Source organism: Ranitomeya imitator, chromosome 1, assembly GCF_032444005.1.
Source record: "Ranitomeya imitator isolate aRanImi1 chromosome 1, aRanImi1.pri, whole genome shotgun sequence".
In the NCBI taxonomy this organism is placed as follows: domain Eukaryota; kingdom Metazoa; phylum Chordata; class Amphibia; order Anura; family Dendrobatidae; genus Ranitomeya; species Ranitomeya imitator.
Window position 1 is genome coordinate 13,135,229 of NC_091282.1, and position 20,810 is coordinate 13,156,038.

The 20,810-nt window shown below is 47.9% G+C and overlaps 1 protein-coding gene across 1 annotated transcript in view; it reads left to right on the forward strand.

Moving 5' to 3' along the window:
* Positions 1-20,004, forward strand: part of LOC138658302 (zinc finger protein 91-like) — a 117,449-nt gene extending 97,445 nt beyond the window's left edge. The window contains exons 15-17 of the mRNA XM_069745778.1: positions 7,955-8,272; positions 9,535-9,658; positions 18,580-20,004. Coding sequence (XP_069601879.1) covers positions 7,955-8,272; positions 9,535-9,658; positions 18,580-19,955 — 1,818 coding nt within the window. The 3' untranslated portion in view covers positions 19,956-20,004. The remainder of the gene's footprint in view (positions 1-7,954; positions 8,273-9,534; positions 9,659-18,579) is intronic.
* The last annotated feature ends 806 nt before the right edge of the window (positions 20,005-20,810 follow it).

Below are 20,810 nucleotides of genomic sequence, written 5' to 3' on the forward strand. Positions count from 1 at the left end.
ATTTCCCTATAGATGCTCCACATAAATCTGTGCCACTGCTGCAATAAAAAAAAAAAAAGCCATACTCGCCTCTCTTGATTGCAGCTCCCAGCGTCTCGTTCCGGCGTCCGGTCCCGGCGTCTCTCTGCTCTGACTGATCAGGCAGAGGGCGCCGCGCACACTATATGCGTCATCGCGCCCTCTGACCTGCACAGAGCGGAGATAGATGCCGGGAAGATGGAGCGGCGCTCGGCGGCTGGAACGGGGACAGGTAAGTATGACATATTTACCTAGTCCCAGCGATCCTGGCGCTCCCCGCCTGTCACACGGTCTTCTGTGCTGCAGCTCTTCCTGTCAGCGGTCACTGGCACCGCTGATTAGAGAAATGAATAGGCGGCTCCACCCCTATGGGAGGTGGAGCCGCCTATTCATTTTTCTAATGAGCGGTCCCACGTGACCGCTGAAGAGGGGAAGAAGCTGCAGCACAGAAGACCGTGGGACGGCAGGGGGAGCGCCAGGATCGCTGGGACTAGGTAAGTATACCTCAGCGCCCTCACCCGCCGACCCCACCGCTACCGTGACTCGAGTATAAGCCGAGAGGGGCACTTTCAGCCCAAAATCTCAGCTTATACTCGAGTATATACGGTATATATCCGTGCAAGGTAAGTATTACCCACAATCGGGGTATATTAGTTCCCTGAAAAATTGAGTGACACAATGTGGAAAAAAAAATAATAACTCCAAAATTGATGTGCAATATATGCAAAAAAGTGCTGAAGTGCAAATAAATTCAAAGAATTCGTCAGGAAGGAATTTAGTTCCGAAACGCGCGTCGGGTGTGTGCGTGTACTCAGGACGGCGCGGTGCCCTAAGGTAATATCCACTAATATACACTATTTTTCCCTGAAATTTTATAGTTCAGCACTTAGCACTTTGTCTCTATCAGCACTGTGCAGGGTCTGGAAATAACCCTGATGGTTAAAACAATTGTGTTCTTTGAATTTATTTGCACTTCAGCACTTTTTTGCATATATTGCGCATCAATTTTGGAGTATCATTTTTTCCACATTGTGTCACTCAATTTTTCAGGGAACTAATATACCCCGATTGTGGGTAATACCGTGCACTGATATATAAATAATAATAATTATTATTATTATTATTATTGTGCGGTTGGGTATCCGTATATTCATTTTTATATGCCGTCCCGTGCTGCACACTTTTTTGTATGATTGTTTTGTATTTTTATCATATATTTTTTAACGGTAGTTTTTTATATATTGTATCGCTGCTTGATAATTAAATAATAAAAGAATATATCTTGATCCAGTCTGGTCTTCCTGGTGCATCCTTTGGTTTGGTGATTGGTTTTGGTTCTTGGTTTAAGTGGTCTACACTTTCTTTTAACTCAAAAGACACCCGGGTGAGCTAATATCACTATATTTATGATTGTGATACTGATTTATATATAGCCTTTATTTTATTTGGGTTGTTCTTTTGTAATTTTCTCTAGCATTCTGTAATGCTGTAGATAAGCCCCCGATGTATCCTAAAAGATGAGAAAAATAGGTTAGATTATACTCACCCAGGGGCGGTCCCGCTGCGGTCTGGCGCCTCCTATCTTCATCAGATGACATCCTCTTCTTGTCTTCAGGCTCCGGCGCAGCCGTACTGATCTGTCCTGTTGAGGGCAAAGCAAAGTACTGCAGTGCGCAGGTGCCCTCAACAGGACAGACAAAGTGCGCCGGAGCCGCAGCCGGAAGACCAGAAGAGGACGTCATCTGATGAAGATAGGAGGCGCCGGACCCGAACCAGCAGCGGGAACGCCCCTGGGTGAGTATAATCTAACCTCTTTTTCTCATCTTTTAGGATACATCAGGGGCTTATCTACAGCATTACAGAATGCTGTAGATAAGCCCCTGATGCCGGTGGGCTTACCTCACCCTCGATTTTGGGGGTGACAGATTCCTTTTAAATAAAGGTGCGCCATGCCTCACATGACTCCAGCGAGTGACGTCACCCACTCCACATCCGGCCCTATTTTAGAAATGCAGGAGGCTGTCCGGACTTACGGGAGCTGCGTCACAGCCGCACCATGTCTATCAAGAGTGGGGCATGTTATCCTGCGGTCCATCACCTGGAACGCACACGTCCGCGCCATCTTACCTGCATCACCACTGAGCCGTCTACACCGGAGCTGCCAGAATCTCCTCTATTCTCCTGTCACCGCTGAGCCATCTACACCGGAGCTGCCGGAATCTCCTCCATTCTCCTCCTGTCACGTCTGAGCCATCTACACCGGAGCTGCCGGAATCTCCTCCATTCTCCTCCTGTCACCGCTGAGCCGTCTACACCAGAGCTGCCGGAATCTCCTGTCAAACGCTGAGCCGTCTACACCGGAGCTGCCGGAATCTCCTCCATTCTTCACCTGTCACCACTGAGCCGTCTACACTGGAGCTTCCGGAATCTCCTCCTGTCACCACTGAGCCGTCTACACTGGAGCTTCCGGAATCTTCTCCTGTCACCACTGAGCCGTATACATCGGAGCTGCCGGAATCTCCTCCATTCACCTCCTGTCACCGCTGATCCATCTACACTGGAGCTGCCGGAATCTCCTCCATTCTCCTGTCACCGCTGAGCCGCCTACACCAGAGCTGCGGAATCTCCTCCATTCACCTGTCACCGCTGAGCCGTCTACACTGGAGCTGCCGGAATCTCCTCCTGTCACCGTTGAGCCGTCTACACCGGAGCTGCCAGAATCTCCTCCATTCTCCTCCTGTCACCGCTGAGCCATCTACACCGGAGCTGCCGGAATCTCCTCCATTCTCCTCCTGTCACCGCTGAGCCGTCTACACGGAGCTGCCGGAATCTCCTCCATTCTTCTCCTGTCACCGCTGAGCCGTCTACACGGAGCTGCCGGAGTCTCCTCCATTCTCCTCCTGTCACCGCTGAGCCGTCTACACCAGAGCTGCCGGAATTTCCATTCTCCTCCTGTCACCGCTGAGACGTCTACAACGGAGCTGCCGGAATCTCCTCCATTCTTCTCCTGTCACCGCTGAGCCGTCTACACCGGAGAAGCCGGAATCTCCTCCATTCTTCTCCTGTCACCGCTGAGCCGTCTACACGGAGCTGCCGGAATCTCCTCCACTCTCCTCCTGTCACCGCTGAGCCGCCTACACCGGAGCTGCCGGAATCTCCTCCATTCTCCTCCTGTCACCGCTGAGCTGTTTACACCAGAGCTGCCGGAATCTCCTCCATTCTCCTCCTGTCACCGCTGAGCCGTCTACACGGAGCTGCCGGAATCTCCTCCACTCTCCTCCTGTCACCGCTGAGCCGCCTACACCGGAGCTGCCGGAATCTCCTCCATTCTCCTCCTGTCACCGCTGAGCTGTTTACACCAGAGCTGCCGGAATCTCCTCCATTCTCCTCCTGTCACCGCTGAGCCGTCTACACGGAGCTGCCGGAATCTCCTCCATTCTCCTCCTGTCACCGCTGAGCCGTCTACACCGGAGCTGCCGGAATCTCCTCCATTCTCCTCCTGTCACCTCTGAGCCGTCTACACCGGAGCTGCCGGAATCTCCTCCATTCTCCTCCTGTCATCGCTTAGCCGTCAACACCGGAGCTGCCGGAATCTCCTCCATTCTCCTCCTGTCACCTCTGAGCCATCTACACCGGAGCTGCCGGAATCTCCTCCATTCTCCTCCTGTCACCGCTGAGCCGTCTACACAGGAGCTGCCAGAATCTCCTCCATTCTCCTCCTGTCACCTCTGAGCCGTCTACACCGAAGCGGCCGGAATCTCCTCCATTCTCCTGTCACCGCTGAGCCGTCTACACCGGAGCTGCCGGAATCTCCTCCATTCTCCTCCTGTCACCGCTGAGCCGTCTACACCGGAGCTGCCGGAATCTCCTCCATTCTCCTCCTGTCACCGCTGAGCCGTCTACACCGGAGCTGCCGGAATCTCCTCCATTCTCCTCCTGTCACCGCTGAGCCGTCTACACCAGAGAAGCCGGAATCTCCTCCATTCTCCTCCTGTCACCGCTGAGCCGTCTACACCGGAGCTGCCGGAATCTCCTCCATTCTCTTCCTGTCACCGCTGAGCCATCTACACCGGAGCTGCCGGAATCTCCTCCATTCTCCTCCTGTCACCGCTGAGCCGTCTACACCGGAGCTGCCGGAATCTCCTCCATTCTCTTCCTGTCACCGCTGAGCCATCTACACCGGAGCTGCCGGAATCTCCTCCATTCTCCTCCTGTCACCGCTGAGCCGTCTACACCGGAGCTGCCGGAATCTCCTCCATTCTCCTCCTGTCACCGCTGAGCCGTCTACACCGGAGCTGCCGGAATCTCCTCCATTCTCCTCCTGTCACCGCTGAGCCGTCTACACCGGAGCTGCCGGAATCTCCTCCATTCTCCACCTGTCACCGCTGAGCTGTCTACACCAGAGCTGCCGGAATCTCCTCCATTCTCCTCCTGTCACTGCTGAGCCGTCTACACCGGAGCTGCCGGAATCTCCTCCATTCTCCTCCTGTCACCGCTGAGCCGTCTACACCGAAGCTGCCGGAATCTCCTCCATTCTCCACCTGTCACCGCTGAGCCGTCTACACCGGAGCTGCCGGAATCTCCTCCATTCTCCTCCTGTCATCGCTGAGCCGTCTACACCGGAGCTGCCGGAATCTCCTCCATTCTCCTCCTGTCATCGCTGAGCCGTCTACACCGGAGCTGCCGGAATCTCCTCCATTCTCCTCCTGTCATCGCTGAGCCGTCTACACCGGAGCTGCCGGAATCTCCTCCATTCTCCTCCTGTCACCGCTGAGCCGTCTACACCGGAGCTGCCAGAATCTCCTCCATTCTCCTCCTGTCACCGCTGAGCCGTCTACACCGGAGCTGCCGGAATCTCCTCCATTCTCCTCCTGTCACCTCTCAGCCGTCTATACCGGAGCTGCCGGAATCTCCTCCATTCTCCTCCTGTCACAGCTGAGCGGTCTACACCGGAGCTGCCGGAATCTCCTCCATTCTCCTCCAAGCCGTCTACACCGGAGCTGCCGGAATCTCCTCCATTCTCCTCCCGTCACCGCTGAGCCATCTACACCGGAGCTGCCGGAATCTCCTCCATTCTCCTCCTGTCACCGCTGAGCCGTCTACACCGAAGCTGCCGGAATCTCCTCCATTCTCCTCCAAGCCGTCTACACCGGAGCTGCCGGAATCTCCTCCATTCTCCTCCTGTCACAGCTGAGCCGTCTACACCGGAGCTGCCGGAATCTCCTCCATTCTCCTCCAAGCCGTCTACACCGGAGCTGCCGGAATCTCCTCCATTCTCCTCCTGTCATCGCTGAGCCGTCTACACCGGAGCTGCCGGAATCTCCTCCATTCTCCTCCCGTCACCGCTGAGCCATCTACACCGGAGCTGCCGGAATCTCCTCCATTCTCCTCCTGTCATCGCTGAGCCGTCTACACCGGAGCTGCCGGAATCTCCTCCATTCTCCTCCCGTCACCGCTGAGCCATCTACACCGGAGCTGCCGGAATCTCCTCCATTCTCCTCCTGTCACTGCTGAGCCGTCTACACCGGAGCTGCCGGAATCTCCTCCATTCTCCACCTGTCACCACTGAGCCGTCTACACCGGAGCTGCTGGAATCTCCTCCATTCTCCTCCTGTCACCGCTGAGCCGTCTACACCGGAGCTGCCGGAATCTCCTCCATTCTCCTCCTGTCACCACTGAGCCGTCTACACCGGAGCTGCTGGAATCTCCTCCATTCTCCTCCTGTCACCGCTGAGCCGTCTACACCGGAGCTGCCGGAATCTCCTCCATTCTCCTCCTGTCACCGCTGAGCCGTCTACACCGGAGCTGCCGGAATCTCCTCCATTCTCCTCCCGTCACCGCTGAGCCATCTACACCGGAGCTGCCGGAATCTCCTCCATTCTCCTCCTGTCATCGCTGAGCCGTCTACACCGGAGCTGCCGGAATCTCCTCCATTCTCCTCCCGTCACCGCTGAGCCATCTACACCGGAGCTGCCGGAATCTCCTCCATTCTCCTCCTGTCACTGCTGAGCCGTCTACACCGGAGCTGCCGGAATCTCCTCCATTCTCCTCCCGTCACCGCTGAGCCATCTACACCGGAGCTGCCGGAATCTCCTCCATTCTCCTCCCGTCACCGCTGAGCCATCTACACCGGAGCTGCCGGAATCTCCTCCATTCTCCTCCTGTCACCGCTGAGCTGTCTACACCGGAGCTGCCGGAATCTCCTCCATTCTCCTCCTGTCACCGCTGAGCCGTCTACACCGGAGCTGCCGGAATCTCCTCCATTCTCCACCTGTCACCGCTGAGCCGTCTACACCGGAGCTGCCGGAATCTCCTCCATTCTCCTCCTGTCACCACTGAGCCGTCTACACCGGAGCTGCCGGAATCTCCTCCATTCTCCTCCTGTCACCGCTGAGCTGTCTACACCGGAGCTGCCGGAATCTCCTCCATTCTCCTCCTGTCACCGCTGAGCCATCTACACCGGAGCTGCCGGAATCTCCTCCATTCTCCTCCTGTCACCGCTGAGCCGTCTACACCGGAGGAGCTGCCGGAATCTCCTCCATTCTCCTCCTGTCACCGCTGAGCCATCTACACCGGAGCTGCCGGAATCTCCTCCATTCTCCTCCCGTCACCGCTGAGCCGTCTACACCGGAGCTGCCGGAATCTCCTCCATTCTCCTCCTGTCACCGCTGAGCCGTCTACACCGGAGCTGCCGGAATCTCCTCCATTCTCCTCCTGTCACCGCTGAGCCATCTACACCGGAGCTGCCGGAATCTCCTCCATTCTCCTCCTGTCACCGCTGAGCCGTCTACACCGGAGCTGCCGGAATCTCCTCCATTCTCCTCCTGTCACCGCTGAGCCGTCTCCACCGGAGCTGCTGGAATCAAGGTTCTTCACTACTTCTCTCCTGAGCCCCGCCCCCTGATCACATGACGGTGACGTCACCACAGGTCCTTCCGCTCTCCGTGCAGCAGCTCCGTCCTGGTTGTGTGCAGCTCGTGTTCTCTGGTGTCAGCCAGCAGCAGATTTCCCGCCATTCCGGTGAGATTACAGGAGGGTTTGTGGTAAATCTGTGAGAGGAGAGTGTGGGGTGAGATCAGAGCTGTTCCTGTGGAGGCTCCTGCTCCCTGTGACTGCGGCTCCTCAGTGTTGGGGACGGGCAGCATTGTATGGGGGATGTGCAGCGTCTGCTCCTCATCTCACGGCCCTGCTGGAGGTGTAGTTACCACGGTAACCGTCCTCTGCTGGTGGTGTAGTTACCACGGTGACCGTCCTCTGCTGGAGGTGTAGTTACCACGGTGACCGTCCTCTGCTGGCGGTGTAGTTACCACGGTGACCGTCCTCTGCAGGAGGTGTAGTTACCACGGTGACCGTCCTCTGCTGGCGGTGTAGTTACCACGGTGACCGTCCTCTGCTGGAGGTGTAGTTACCACGGTGACCGTCCTCTGCTGGCGGTGTAGTTACCACGGTGACCGTCCTCCTCCTACGAGGCTGATAATGAGCGGTCAGATTGGCCGAGGAGGCCGCGGTGGAGTTTTGTGGCTTTTCCTCCAGATTCTTCCTGATAAATGTTGATATTTGGCAGAATTTAGTGATTGTCGTTCTCTCGTCCCCGGTGATTTCCATCTTCTCCTTCATCATGAAGACGCCGGCAGGACGAGATCCCTCCAGCTGATCCAGTGCTCATCCCTCCTCCTCCTGAATGACCCCGAGGATGGACGAGGACAGGGATGAGACCACCAGAAGATTATTCCACTTCGCCCTGGAGATCATCTCCCTGCTGAGCGGAGAGGTAACTCCTCTACATTTCTATCAGCTTTATTGTGTTCTGTGACAAGTCCGACATCCAGAATAGAGAGAAGGATTCTTTACTGTAAGAGCAGTGATTGTGTGGAGCTCTCTGCCCGGAGGAGTTGTCATGGGGATTCCCTATAAGAGCTGTAGAGGGGCCGGGATGTCTGTCCGGAGGGGAATAATATTCCCGGTTATGGCCCCAGATTACTGGAGACGGTTATTGATCCCGGGATTTCTACTGATTGTCAGATCTGGAGTCGGGAAGGAATTCTTCTCCCTAAGTGTCTCTCTCCATACACAGGATTACACAATAGTGAGGAAGACACCGGGGGGCGGTGTGACTCCCATCATCCATCTCCAGGAGTCAAGAGGGCGGAGCCCGGGCCCCATCACAGAGCCTCCCCCGCACTCCCTGCTACATGAGAGGAACAAGAAGATCCTGGAGCTCAGCAACAAGATGATTGAGCTGCTGAGCGGAGAGGTGACTGCTGGGAGATTATACAGGACTGGAGGATTCTGGGGGATGAGCGGAGAGGTGACTGCTGGGACATTATACAGGACTGGAGGATTCTGGGTGATGAGCGGAGAGGTGACTGCTGGGAGATTATACAGGACTGGAGGATTCTGGGTGATGAGCGGAGAGGTGACTGCTGGGACATTATACAGGACTGGAGGATTCTGGGTGATGAGCGGAGAGGTGACTGCTGGGAGATTATACAGCACTGGAGGATTCTGGGTGATGAGCGGAGAGGAGACTGCTGGGACATTATACAGCACTGGAGGATTCTGGGTGATGAGCGGAGAGGTGACTGCTGGGACATTATACAGCACTGGAGGATTCTGGGTGAGGAGCGGAGAGGTGACTGCTGGGACATTATACAGCACTGGAGGATTCTGGGTGATGAGCGGAGAAGTGACTGCTGGGACATTATACAGCACTGGAGGATTCTGGGTGATGAGCGGAGAGGTGACTGCTGGGACATTATACAGGACTGGAGGATTCTGGGTGATGAGCGGAGAGGTGACTGCTGGGACATTATACAGGACTGGAGGATTCTGGGTGATGAGCGGAGAGGTGACTGCTGGGACATTATACAGGACTGGAGGATTCTGGGTGATGAGCGGAGAGGTGACTGCTGGGACATTATACAGCACTGGAGGATTCTGGGTGATGAGCGGAGAGGTGACTGCTGGTACATTGTACAGGACTGGAGGATTCTGGGTGATGAGCGGAGAGGTGACTGCTGGGACATTATACAGGATGGCACTGGAGGATTCTGGGTGATGAGCGGAGAGGTGATTGCTGGGACATTATACAGGACTGGTGGATTCTGGGTGATGAGCGGAGAGGTGACTGCTGGGACATTATACAGCACTGGAGGATTCTGGGTGATGAGCAGAGATGTGACTGCTGGGACATTATACAGGACTGGAGGATTCTGGGGGATGAGCGGAGAGGTGACTGCTGGGACATTATACGGCACTGGAGGATTCTGGGTCATGAGCGGAGAGGTGACTGCTGGGACATTATATAGCACTGTAGGATTCTGGGTGATGAGCGGAGAGGTGACTGCTGGGACATTATACAGCACTGGAGGATTCTGGGTGATGAGTGGAGAGGTGACTGCTGGGACATTATACAGCACTGGAGGATTCTGGGTGATGAGTGGAGAGGTGACTGCTGGGACATTATACAGGACAGCACTGGAGGATTCTGGGTAATGACGGTGTGGCTGTTGTCAGGTTCCTATAAGGTGTCAGGACGTCGCTGTCTATCTCTCCATGGAGGAGTGGGAGTATCTAGAAGGACACCAGGATCGGTACCAGGATGTGATGATGGAGGAGCCCCGGCCTCTTACACCACGAGGTGAGAGGCTCCTTGTTGGCTCCGGTGGATGTGATGACATCTCTCATGTGTCGTACTATAATAGGATCATTATTTGTTAGAAGAATTTTTTGATTGCAGAATTTTTATTTATCGACTTTCAGAAAAGATAACTCCACTGCTCACAAAAAGTTTGGGATATTTGGCTGTCGGGTGAAATTTTAGGCTGACCCTACATTACACTCTAATTTCTCCAGGTGAATTTAATGTGACGTGTCTAACCTGATTACACACGTCCAGCTGTTTAGTGTTTCAGGACTTATCGCACAACTTGCTGTTCTCTAACAAGAGCTTAATGGCAAAATTCACACAAGTGTTGAATCCATGAATCAACCAATAAATTTCACGGTTCAGTTAGAAATTATATTAAACCGTCCTCCGCATCTCGAGATCATGACGACACCTAACAATTGATCACCAGGACCTCGCCCTTGCGAGGCTTCAAGCAGGATATTTTCAGATATAAGTGGCCACTGAGCCTAGAGAGTCACAGAGTCATCAGCGGGTTGGAACAGATATACAGAGGCACTGGAAGAGTCACAGAAAAGCAGAGAAGTGGGCGTCCTCTGCCACATCCCACACTTATGACCACTTCATTGTGAGCAATGTTCTTTGGACCCGGATGATGAACGCCACACAACTGCAGGCACATTTAAGGGAGGTGAGAGGCATTCAAGTGTCACGTCAGAGCATTCAAAATCGGTTATATCGGTGTGCTCTGCATGCTAGACGACCTGCAAGGCTACCTGACCCCACCAACAGGGAGGATCTACGCTAGAGGAGGGACCAGTGGACCTTGATGCTGTTCAATGATGAAAGTCAATTCACACTGAGCAGGAATGATGGCTGACATCAATGTTGGAGACGTCAAAGAGAGCACTATGCCTCAGCCACTGTTGTCACCAGGCGAGCCTGTGGTGGTATTACTGTGTGACAGGTGGATCTCGTCAGTACAGAGCTGCCCTACACTTTGTGAATGGTACAGTGTCAAGACCAGGACTGTGTTGTCGGTGCCATTTTGGTGGAGTCACTATTAAATGACTCATCATTAGAGAACAGCTGCTGGAGCCTGGGGTACCTCATATGGAATAGCCTGCAGGTTAGCCACACCTGAATCCCATAGAAAACCTATGGGATCTACTGAGTCGTCGGATAGAGGCTCGTAACTCTGTACCCCAGAGCCTCAATGACCTGAGTGCCGCCCTTCAAGAAGAGTGGGATGCCATGCCTCAGCAGACAATAACTCCACTTGTGGACACCAGGAGACGTTGTCATTGTGTCCACTATTGTTGGCTTTTGTTTCAATAAATTGTTTGAGATGAAATCACTATTGCTGCTTCTACTTAAATTTCAGACTTTCATGATAAAATATCACTGTAGCAGGAACTTTTTAAGGTTTTCATAAATTTCACCTGAAAGCCAAGTATACCTATCTTTGTCTAAGTAACATAGAAGATTTTTCTCCAGACTTGCTCTGGTTTTCTCTACATTTTCTCCGTCTGACAACAGCTTTCATTTCCCTGATTATTTTCTTCTGATCTGCGAGTCGCGGTTTCTCCGCTGTCGTTACGTCTTCATTAGTGATGAGCGAATATACTCATTACTCGAGATTTCCTGAGCATGCTCGGGGGTCCTCCGAGTATTTTTTTAGTGCTCGGAGATTTAGTTTTAGCTGAATGATTTACATCTGTATGTGCACACGTATTCTGGAGGACTGCGGATTTTACCGCAGCGAATTTTGAAAAACCGCAGTGCAAAACCGATGCGTTTTTTTCCTGCGGATTTATCGCGGTTTCTACTGCGGATTCCGCTGCGGCTTTACACCTGCAGTTTTCTATTGGAGCAGGTGTAAAACCGCAGCGGAATCCGCACAAAAAATTGACATGCTGCGGAATGTAAACCGCTGCGTTTCCGCGTGTTTTTTTCCGCAGCATGTGCACTGCGGATTTAGTTTCCCATAGGTTAACGTACTGTAAACTCATAAGAAAATGCTGCCGATCCACAGCTGCGGAAACGCTGCGGATCCGCAGCAAAATCCGCAGCGTGTGCACATACCCTTTGCCAGCATAAGTACATGTGGGGATTCCCTAGCAACCAGGCAACCCCCACATGTACTTATGCTGGCTAACAGATGTAAATCATTCAGCTGCAGCAAGAAAAACTAAATCTCCGAGCACTAAAAAATACTCGGAGGACCCCCGAGCGTGCTCGAGAAATCTCGAGAACGAGTATATTCGCTCATCACTAGTCTTCATCAGTCTTGAGTCTTCATCCTCAGTGGCTTCTTTCAGAAACTTTCTCCTTCCTTAGAGCATCAGTCACATTTTCTCCGCAGATGTCCCGTCCTTCTGTCCGTTCTCTCCTGTGAGTTCTTTTGGTCCCTAAGTCTGTCATGTACAGTTAGGTCCATATATATTTGGACAGAGACAACATTTTTCTAATTTTGGTTATAGACATTACCACATTGAATTTTAAACAAAACAATTCAGATGCAGTTGAAGTTCAAACTTTCAGCTTTCATTTAAGGGTATCCACAATAAAATTGGATGAAGGGTTTATGAGTTTCGGCTCCTTAACATGTGCCACCCTGTTTTTAAAGGGGCCAAAAGTAATTGGACAGATTCAATAATTTTAAATAAAATGTTCATTTTTAGTACTTGGTTGAAAACCCTTTGTTGGCAATGACTGCCTGAAGTCTTGAACTCATGGACATCACCAGACGCTGTGTTTCCTCCTTTTTGATGCTCTGCCAGGCCTTCACTGCGGTGGTTTTCAGTTGCTGTTTGTTTGTGGGCCTTTCTGTCTGACGTTTAGTCTTTAACAAGTGAAATGCTGCTCAATTGGGTTGAGATCAGGTGACTGACTTGGCCATACAAGAATATTCCACTTCTTTGCTTTAATAAACTCCTGAGTTGCTTTGGCTTTATGTTTTGGGTCATTGTCCATCTGTAGTATGAAACGACGACCAATCAGTTTGGCTGCATTTGGCTGGATCTGAGCATACAGTATGGCGGCTCTGAATACCTCAGAATTCACTCGGCTGCTTCTGTCCTGTGTCACATCATCAATAAACACTAGTGACCCAGTGCCACTGGCAGCCATGCATGCCCAAGCCATCACACTGCCTCCGCCATGTTTTACAGATGATGTGGTATGCTTTGGATCATGAGCTGTACCACGCCTTCGCCATACTTTTCTCTTTCCATGATTCTTTTAGAGGTTGATCTTGGTTTCATCTGTCCAAAGAATGTTCTTTCAGAACTGTGCTGGCTTTTTTAGATGTTTTTTAGCAAAGTCCAGTCTAGCCTTTTTCTTCTTGATGCTTATGAGTGGCTTGCACCATGAAGTGAACCCTCTGTATTTACTTTTATGCAGTCTTCTCTTTATGGTAGATTTGGATATTGATACGCCGACCTCCTGGAGAGTGTTGTTCACTTGGTTGGCTGTTGTGAAGGGGTTTCTCTTCACCATGGAGATTATTCTGCCATCATCCACCACTGTTGTATTCCGTGGGCGCCCAGGTCTTTTTGCATTGATGAGTTCACCAGTGCTTTCTTTCTTTCTCAGAATGTACCAAACCGTAGATTTTGCCATTCCAAATATTGTAGCAGTTTCTCGGATGGGTTTTTTCTGTTTTCGCAGCTTAAGGATGGCTTGTTTCACCTGCATGGAGAGCTCCTTTGACCCCATGTTTACTTCACAGCAAAACCTTCCAAATGCAAGCACCACACCTCAAATAAACTCCAGGCCTTTTATCTGCTTAATTGAGAATGACATAGCGAAGGGATTGCCCACACCTGTCCATGAAATAGCCTTGAAGTCACTTGTCCAATTACTTTTGGTCCCTTTAAAAACAGGGTGGCACATGTTAAGGAGCTGAAACTCCTAAACCCTTCATCCAATTTTAATGTGGATACCCTCAAATGAAAGCTGAAAGTCTGAACTTCAACTGCATCTGAATTGTTTTGTTTAAAATTCATTGTGGTAATGTCTATAACCAAAATTAGAAAAATGTTGTCTCTGTCCAAATATATATGGACCTAACTGTATTGTTACTCAGAACTTTCCATACTGGAGGAGAAGGTCAGATCAACGTGCACTCCTCTCTATAAGGGGTAATGTTTCGCTTTGAGGAGAGCAGCAGTCCTCAGTACGGAGAGTTATAGGCCATGCAATGACCCATGGCAAATAAGATATGCAAATTTCCTCTTCCCAGATGCAGAGATCAGGGTCTGTAGCGCCAGATATAGGACGCAGCAATTCTAGAAGTCAATATCAACGTTTCAATCCCATCCTGATGGGGAAAATTTCCACTTTTACATTTTTTTTTGTCCTCCCCTTCTTCCATAAGACATAACCTGCTTATTTTTCCATCCTCAAATGTTTAAAATGTTGTTTATTTTTTGCTGAACAAATTGTGCATTTTGCCATATAATGTGCTGAAAAACAGGAAAACAATTCAAAGTGACGTAAAACAGTTAAAGGGAACCTGTCACCTGAATTTGGCGGGACCGGTTTTCGGTCATATGGGCGGAGTTTTCGGGTGTTTGATTCACCCTTTCCTTACCCACTGGCTGCATGCTGTCCGCAATATTGGATTGAAGTTCATTCTTTGTCCTCTGTAGTACACGCCTGCGCAAGACAAGATTGCCTTGCGCAGGCGTGTACTATGGAGGACAGAGAATCAAACACCTGAAAACTTTGCCCATATGACCGGAAACCGGTCCTGCCAAATTCAGGTGACAGGTTCCCTTTAAATGGCAGTAATCGAAGCTCTCATCACAGACCCGCACCTGGCATTCTCCATGCATGAACACCAGATATCGGAAAGAGGTTAAAGAGCCTTATCACATGACGTCAGAGTGCACAGGACAGGTTGTTCTAGTCTCAAGGGCTCAATGACAGCAAAATGTCAGGTGGTCTACCATTCCTCTTCATGGGGTCTGATCATAATATAGTCTCCAAACTACATAAGTGGGACTACCGCTGTGCTCTGGCCCTGCTTTACGGCCGGCGCTGACAGTCAGTGCGGGAAGCTGACGCCGGGGGACGTGACAGACATCGGAATGTAAGTATGTAGTGGTTTTTTTTTTTTTTTTTACATTTACAATGGTAACCAGGGTAAATATCGGGTTACTAAGCGCGGCCCTGCACTTAGTAACCCGATGTTTACCCTGGCTACCCGGGTGCTGCAGGGGGACTTCGGCATCGTTGAAGACCGTTTCAACGATGCCGAAGTCGTTCCCCTGATCGTTGGTCGCTGGAGAGAGCTGTCTGTGTGACAGCTCCCCAGCGACCACACAACGACTTACCAACGATCACGGCCAGGTCGTATCGCTGGTCGTGATCGTTGGTAAGTCGTTTAGTGTAACGGTACCTTTTAGTGTGAGGACATCTACCTGCGTGCAATTTAAGTGTGAAATGTCGGTCACTATATACACTTTACCTTTTCTAAAAGGCCACAGAGGCTGCAACGCCATTAACAAGAGGCACCACTAACCAAACACCATGAAGATCTCCAAACTTTCATGGTCAAAATTGTTGAGAAGTCCAAGTCAGGTTTGGGTTATTATTATTTATTATTATAGCTCCATTTATTCCATGGCGCTTTTCATGTGAATAGGGGTATATATAATTAAAGCGAGTACAGTAATCTTTAACAATACAAATCACGACTGGTACAGGAGGAGAGAGGACCCTGCCCATGAGGGCTCACAATCTACAAACGATGGGTGAGGATACAGAAGGTGAGGGAAGAGCTGGGCGTGCAGCGGTTTGGTGGATCGGTGGTTACTGCAGGTTGTATGCTTGTTGGGAGAGGTGGGTATTCAGGTTCCTTTTGATAGTTTCCAGTGAGAGTCTGATATGTTGGGGTAGAGAGCTCCATAGTAGGAGGGATAAAACTTGTATGCAATTATGGGAAGAGGAGATAAGTAGGGAGTAGATAAGAGCATCTTGTAAGGATCGGAGGTTGCGTGCAGGAAAGTAGAGGGAGACGAGGTCACAGATGTATGCGGGAGACAGGTTGTGGATGGCTTTGTATGCCAAAGTTAGGGTTTTCAACTGGAGTCTCTGGGTAATGGGGAGCCAGTGAAGGGGTTGACAGGAGAGGCCGGGAAATAGTGGGGAAACAGGTGGATTAGTCAAGCAGCAGAGTTTAGGATTGATTGGAGGGGTGTGAAAGTGATAGAAGGAAGACCACAAAACAGAAGGTTCTAGTAGCGAGGCGGGAGATGATGAGTGCATGGACTAGGGTTTCTGCAGTTTCTTGATTTAAGTAATGTAAGGATCTGGAAAATATTTTTGAGTTGTAGTCAGCAGGAAGTGAAAAGAGATTGGATATGTGCTATGAATGAATGATCAGAGTCAAGGGTTATCCCAAGGCAGCGAGCTTGTGGGACTGGGGTTAAAATAAAAAATCCCAATCTCTTTTGATCTCCCGGAGCACCATCATATCTATTATCATCAAATATAAAGAACATGGTACCACAACAAACCTGCCAGAGAGAGGGCTGCCACCAAAACTCTCAGCTTGGGCAAGGAGGGCATTAATCAGAGAGGCAGCAGAGACCAAAGGTAACCCTGAAGGAGCTGCAAAGTTCCCAATCAGAGACTGGAGTATCTGTACATGATTAAGACGTTAGTCGAAACGCGTTCGAAGAACGCTGCCATGTGTGCATAATGCTGTAAGAAATTATATTTATTTACAAGTGGTGTACCGTAGGATACAACCCTTTCCTTTTTTTAAAAAAAAATGAAGTAATAAATTTAGTGATTTTACTACATTCCTGCTGGATTCATCGATTTTTCTGTGGACTGAGTGCTCAACTTTTCAGTGCAGGAAAAGGTGTGGAATAGCCGATATTCAGGTGAGCTGACTATCTTTTGTTTTTTTGTGGATATATCTGTACATGCAACCACAATAAACTGTACACTCCGTAGAGGTGGCTTTTTTGGAAGTATTAGCAGAAAAAAAGCCTTTACTTGCACACACAATTTGTACGACTCGTTTTAAGTTTGGGAAAAGACATGTCGTAGACTCCTCAAATGTAGGAAGGTGCTGTAGTCAGATGAGACCAAAATTGAACTTTTTGGCCACATAGGTAATCTATCTCTGGCGCCAAACCAACACTGCTCATTACCCCAATAATACCATACCCACAGTGAAACATGGTAGCAGCATCATGCTGTGGGGATGTGTGTTGGCAGCAGGGACAGCAAAACTGGTCCGAGTTGAAGGGAAAATGAATGGTGTGAAATACAGGGATATTCTTGAACAAAACCTATTTGGCTGTCAGTGATTTGTGACTGGCATGGAGGGTCACCTTCCAAGAAGACAATGACCCAAAACCTACTGCTAAAGAAACACGCGAGTGGTGTAAGGGGAAATGTGTAATTGTTTTGGAGTGGCGGAGTCAAAACCCAGACCTTAGTTCAATTGAGAATCTATGGTTATACTTGCAGATCTTTGTTCACCAGATGAAACCATCTATCTTGAAGGAGCTTGAGCAACTTTGTCTTAAGGAATGGGCAAAAAGCCCAGTGGCAGGATGTCGAAAGCTCATATAAACTTATCCAATGCGACTTGCAGCTGTAATTGCTACAAAATGATGCTCTACAAAGTACTGAAGTTAGGGGAGTGAATAGTTATGCACACTGAAGTTTTCAATTATTTTGTCTGTTGTTTTCTTCACAATAAAAAGAAAACCAAATGTGCACAGTTTTAGTCATATGCTGTACATTAGCTAACGCAAACCCTAAATAAAAACAGTGAAATTCCAGGTTGTGAGGTAGCAAAACATGAAAATTACCAAGTGAGGTGAATACTTTTGCAAGCCACTGTACCATCTCAATGTGCCTTGAGTGGTATTTCAGTCTTCTAAGGTTTCTTATCATGCCCTTAGGCATACTGGGGACATGATACTGTTATGGAAATTTGGTTTGGATAAATCTATCCATGTGCGTGCTGCGGCCGTTCCCAATAAGACTGAGTATTTTAAGCGCTCAAGAATGACACTGTGCACCATTGTGACAATAACATTCCACCAATACTGACGGTTTATTGTACATGCATGGTTTTATAATTGCATATAGAAAGGAGGTGGTTAATTACCATATTGTCTATCTCCCCTATTATTGGATATCTAAATATATATGGAATATTGTGATTAATGCACATATGAATGCTGATTAAGCAACTAAAATGTAGCTGTCTGCATCTTTCTGCATCAAGGACAAAGTTGAGACATCTGATCACCATTTGGTACATCTGGTGCTGTTCCGCTTTATGGCTGGAAAGCCCCAAACAATCTATCTAGCTTATATCAGTTTAAGTCAGCCATTTTAAGCAATTGATTATAGTGTATATATTAGCTGTGGTTATATGAGTATACATGAGTATATAGAATTATATAGGAGTATATACGCAAGTAAGATCTATATGATATATATTTCCATCACAGTACATTGGCTAGAGCTCGACTGCTCCTGGATGTAGGGTAACCTTTGTGATTAGTCAATCTAATTTGCATATGGTACTGAAATATTAAAACGCCATTTTTAATTGCGTGGACACTTTTCTAAACTACGGACATGATATGAAGCTTAAGACAGTGAAATGGCACTGGTGCTACATTAAGGGGGTAAATCCTGATGGTAGGTTCCCTTTAAGATCTGTCTATTTGTTGTCTAATCTCTGCCACCCCTGACTTGTGCCAATGTCACCAGTTTATAAGTGTTCTTCACTTTACCCGTCATTGTCTTAATGTTATGGCATGTAGTTGTCTTCCTTATTACTTTCACTGGTGAGGGTATTCATTGTGAGCTCCATAAAATAAATTTTAGAAATCCCTTTTGTGTTGTAGAAAAAAAATTCACATCCAATCTATCTTTCATCCTTATAGGAAATCCTTGTGAGAATAACTGTTTATTACTAAATTGTAAAAAAGAAGATATCAGAAAGCACTCTAATGGAGGAAACCTCATTACCCTTCATGGACCTCCTGGACTTCACAGTACTTCACTTTCTTATAATCCTCCTAATCATGAGGAACCCTCTCCTGAGCAATCTCCCATTTTTACCACAATACCAGGTGACAAAGTGGATACAAGATTTCAGTGTGACAAGCAACTTACTAAAAGCTCAGATTTTTTAGCACAAAGAAAGCACAATGGAGAGAAATCATACTCTTGTTCAGAATGTGGGAAATGTTTTACAATTATATCAAAATTTGCTATACATGAGAGAATTCACACAGGAGAAAAGCCATTTTCATGTTCGGAATGTGGGAAGGCTTTCAAAGATAAAGGGAGTCTTATTAGACATCAGAGAATTCACACAGGAGAGAATCCATATTCATGTTCAGAATGTGGGAAATGTTTTAGAAATAAATGTAGTCTTGCTACACATGAGAAACTTCACACTGGAGAGAAGCCTTATTCATGTTCACTATGTGGGAAATGTTTTATACAAAAAGCTAATTTTGTTTTACATCAGAGAAGTCACACAGGAGACAGGCCATATTCATGTCCAGAATGTGGAAAGTCCTTCACCGATAAAGGGAGTCTTATTAAACATCAGAGAATTCATACAGGAGAGAAGCCATATTCATGTTCAGAATGTGAAAAATGTTTTGAAAATAAATCCGATCTTGATATACATCAAAGAATTCACACAGGGGAGAAACCATTTTCATGTTTCCAATGTGGAAGGTGCTTTTCTAATAAATCACAACTTTGTAAACATCAGAGAATTCACACAGGAGAAAAGCCATATTCATGTTCACAATGTGGGAAGTTCTTTACAGTTAAAGGGAATCTTATTAGGCATCAGAGGATTCATACAGGTGAGAATCCATATTCATGTTCAGAATGTGGGATATGTTTTAGAAATAAATCACATCTTGTTAGACATCAAAGAATTCACACCGGGGAGAAACCATTTTCATGTTTACAATGTGGAAAATGCTTTACAGATAACTCACAACTTCGTAAACATCAGAGAATTCACACAGGAGAGAAGCCATATTCATGTTCACAATGTGAGAAATGCTTTATAGATAAATCAAGTCTTGTGAGACATGAGAGAATTCACACAGGAGAGAAGCCATATGCGTGTCCAGAATGTGGGAAATCTTTTATATATAAATCAAGTCTTGTTGCACATGAGAGAATTCACACTGGAGCGATGCGTTTTTCATGTTCATTATGTGGGAAATGTTTTGTAAATAAATCAAATCTTGCTATACATGAGAGAATTCATTCACGAAAGAAACTGTAATTATGTTCACTGTGTTTTGTAAAATGTAATAAACAGTGCTTAGCATAAATGCGTAGTGTACTTTGATAAGTAAAATTTGAATTAATATCTTATTGAACATTAAAACAATTTCCAAAATTTTGCTAACACAAAGTTTCATAGAACATTTTTTTTATCCAATAACAATATGGATGTAAGGTTATTAATATACTTTAATTACAAAATCTTCAGTTTTACCCAAATTAGATGTTAAAATGAGTACACCTAACATCAAAAACTATTACACTTAGTATTTTCTGTGGCTTCCATGATTTTTAAGTACAGCACCAAGTCTGCTAGGCATGTATTGGTGACATACAGCAACATCTATCTTTTTTCAAGAACAAGGTCTTTTGGAACTTGGATGCTGGATGGAGAGTGATGACAACTTGTCTCTTCAGAATTCACCATTGGCGGTTGGTTGGGTTCAGTTCAGAAGACACTTTGCCACTGAATCACTATCACCCTGTTCTTCAGAAATGCAACATTGGTCTTAGATGTGTGTTTTGAATCATTGTCATATTGGAAAGTGCTGGTCTACCAAGAGTATGGAGTGATGGAAGCATCTTTTCTTTATAGAGCAGTGTATCTGTGAATTCATGATTGTGAAGGAAATATATAATCAACAAGGGTTAAAAGCATAACAGCAGTAGAGTTACATTTCGTTGACAAAAGGGTGAAACTGGATATACCAGTATTGCAAACACAAAGGTGCTTTTGTTGAAGCTGTCAAAGATGGCACCTTATCCCCTCCACCAGAGGCAGGATATTTCATGTTTACTGTATAGAGGGGAGTGAGGAGACACAGGATATTTGAAATGCCACAACATAACCCGT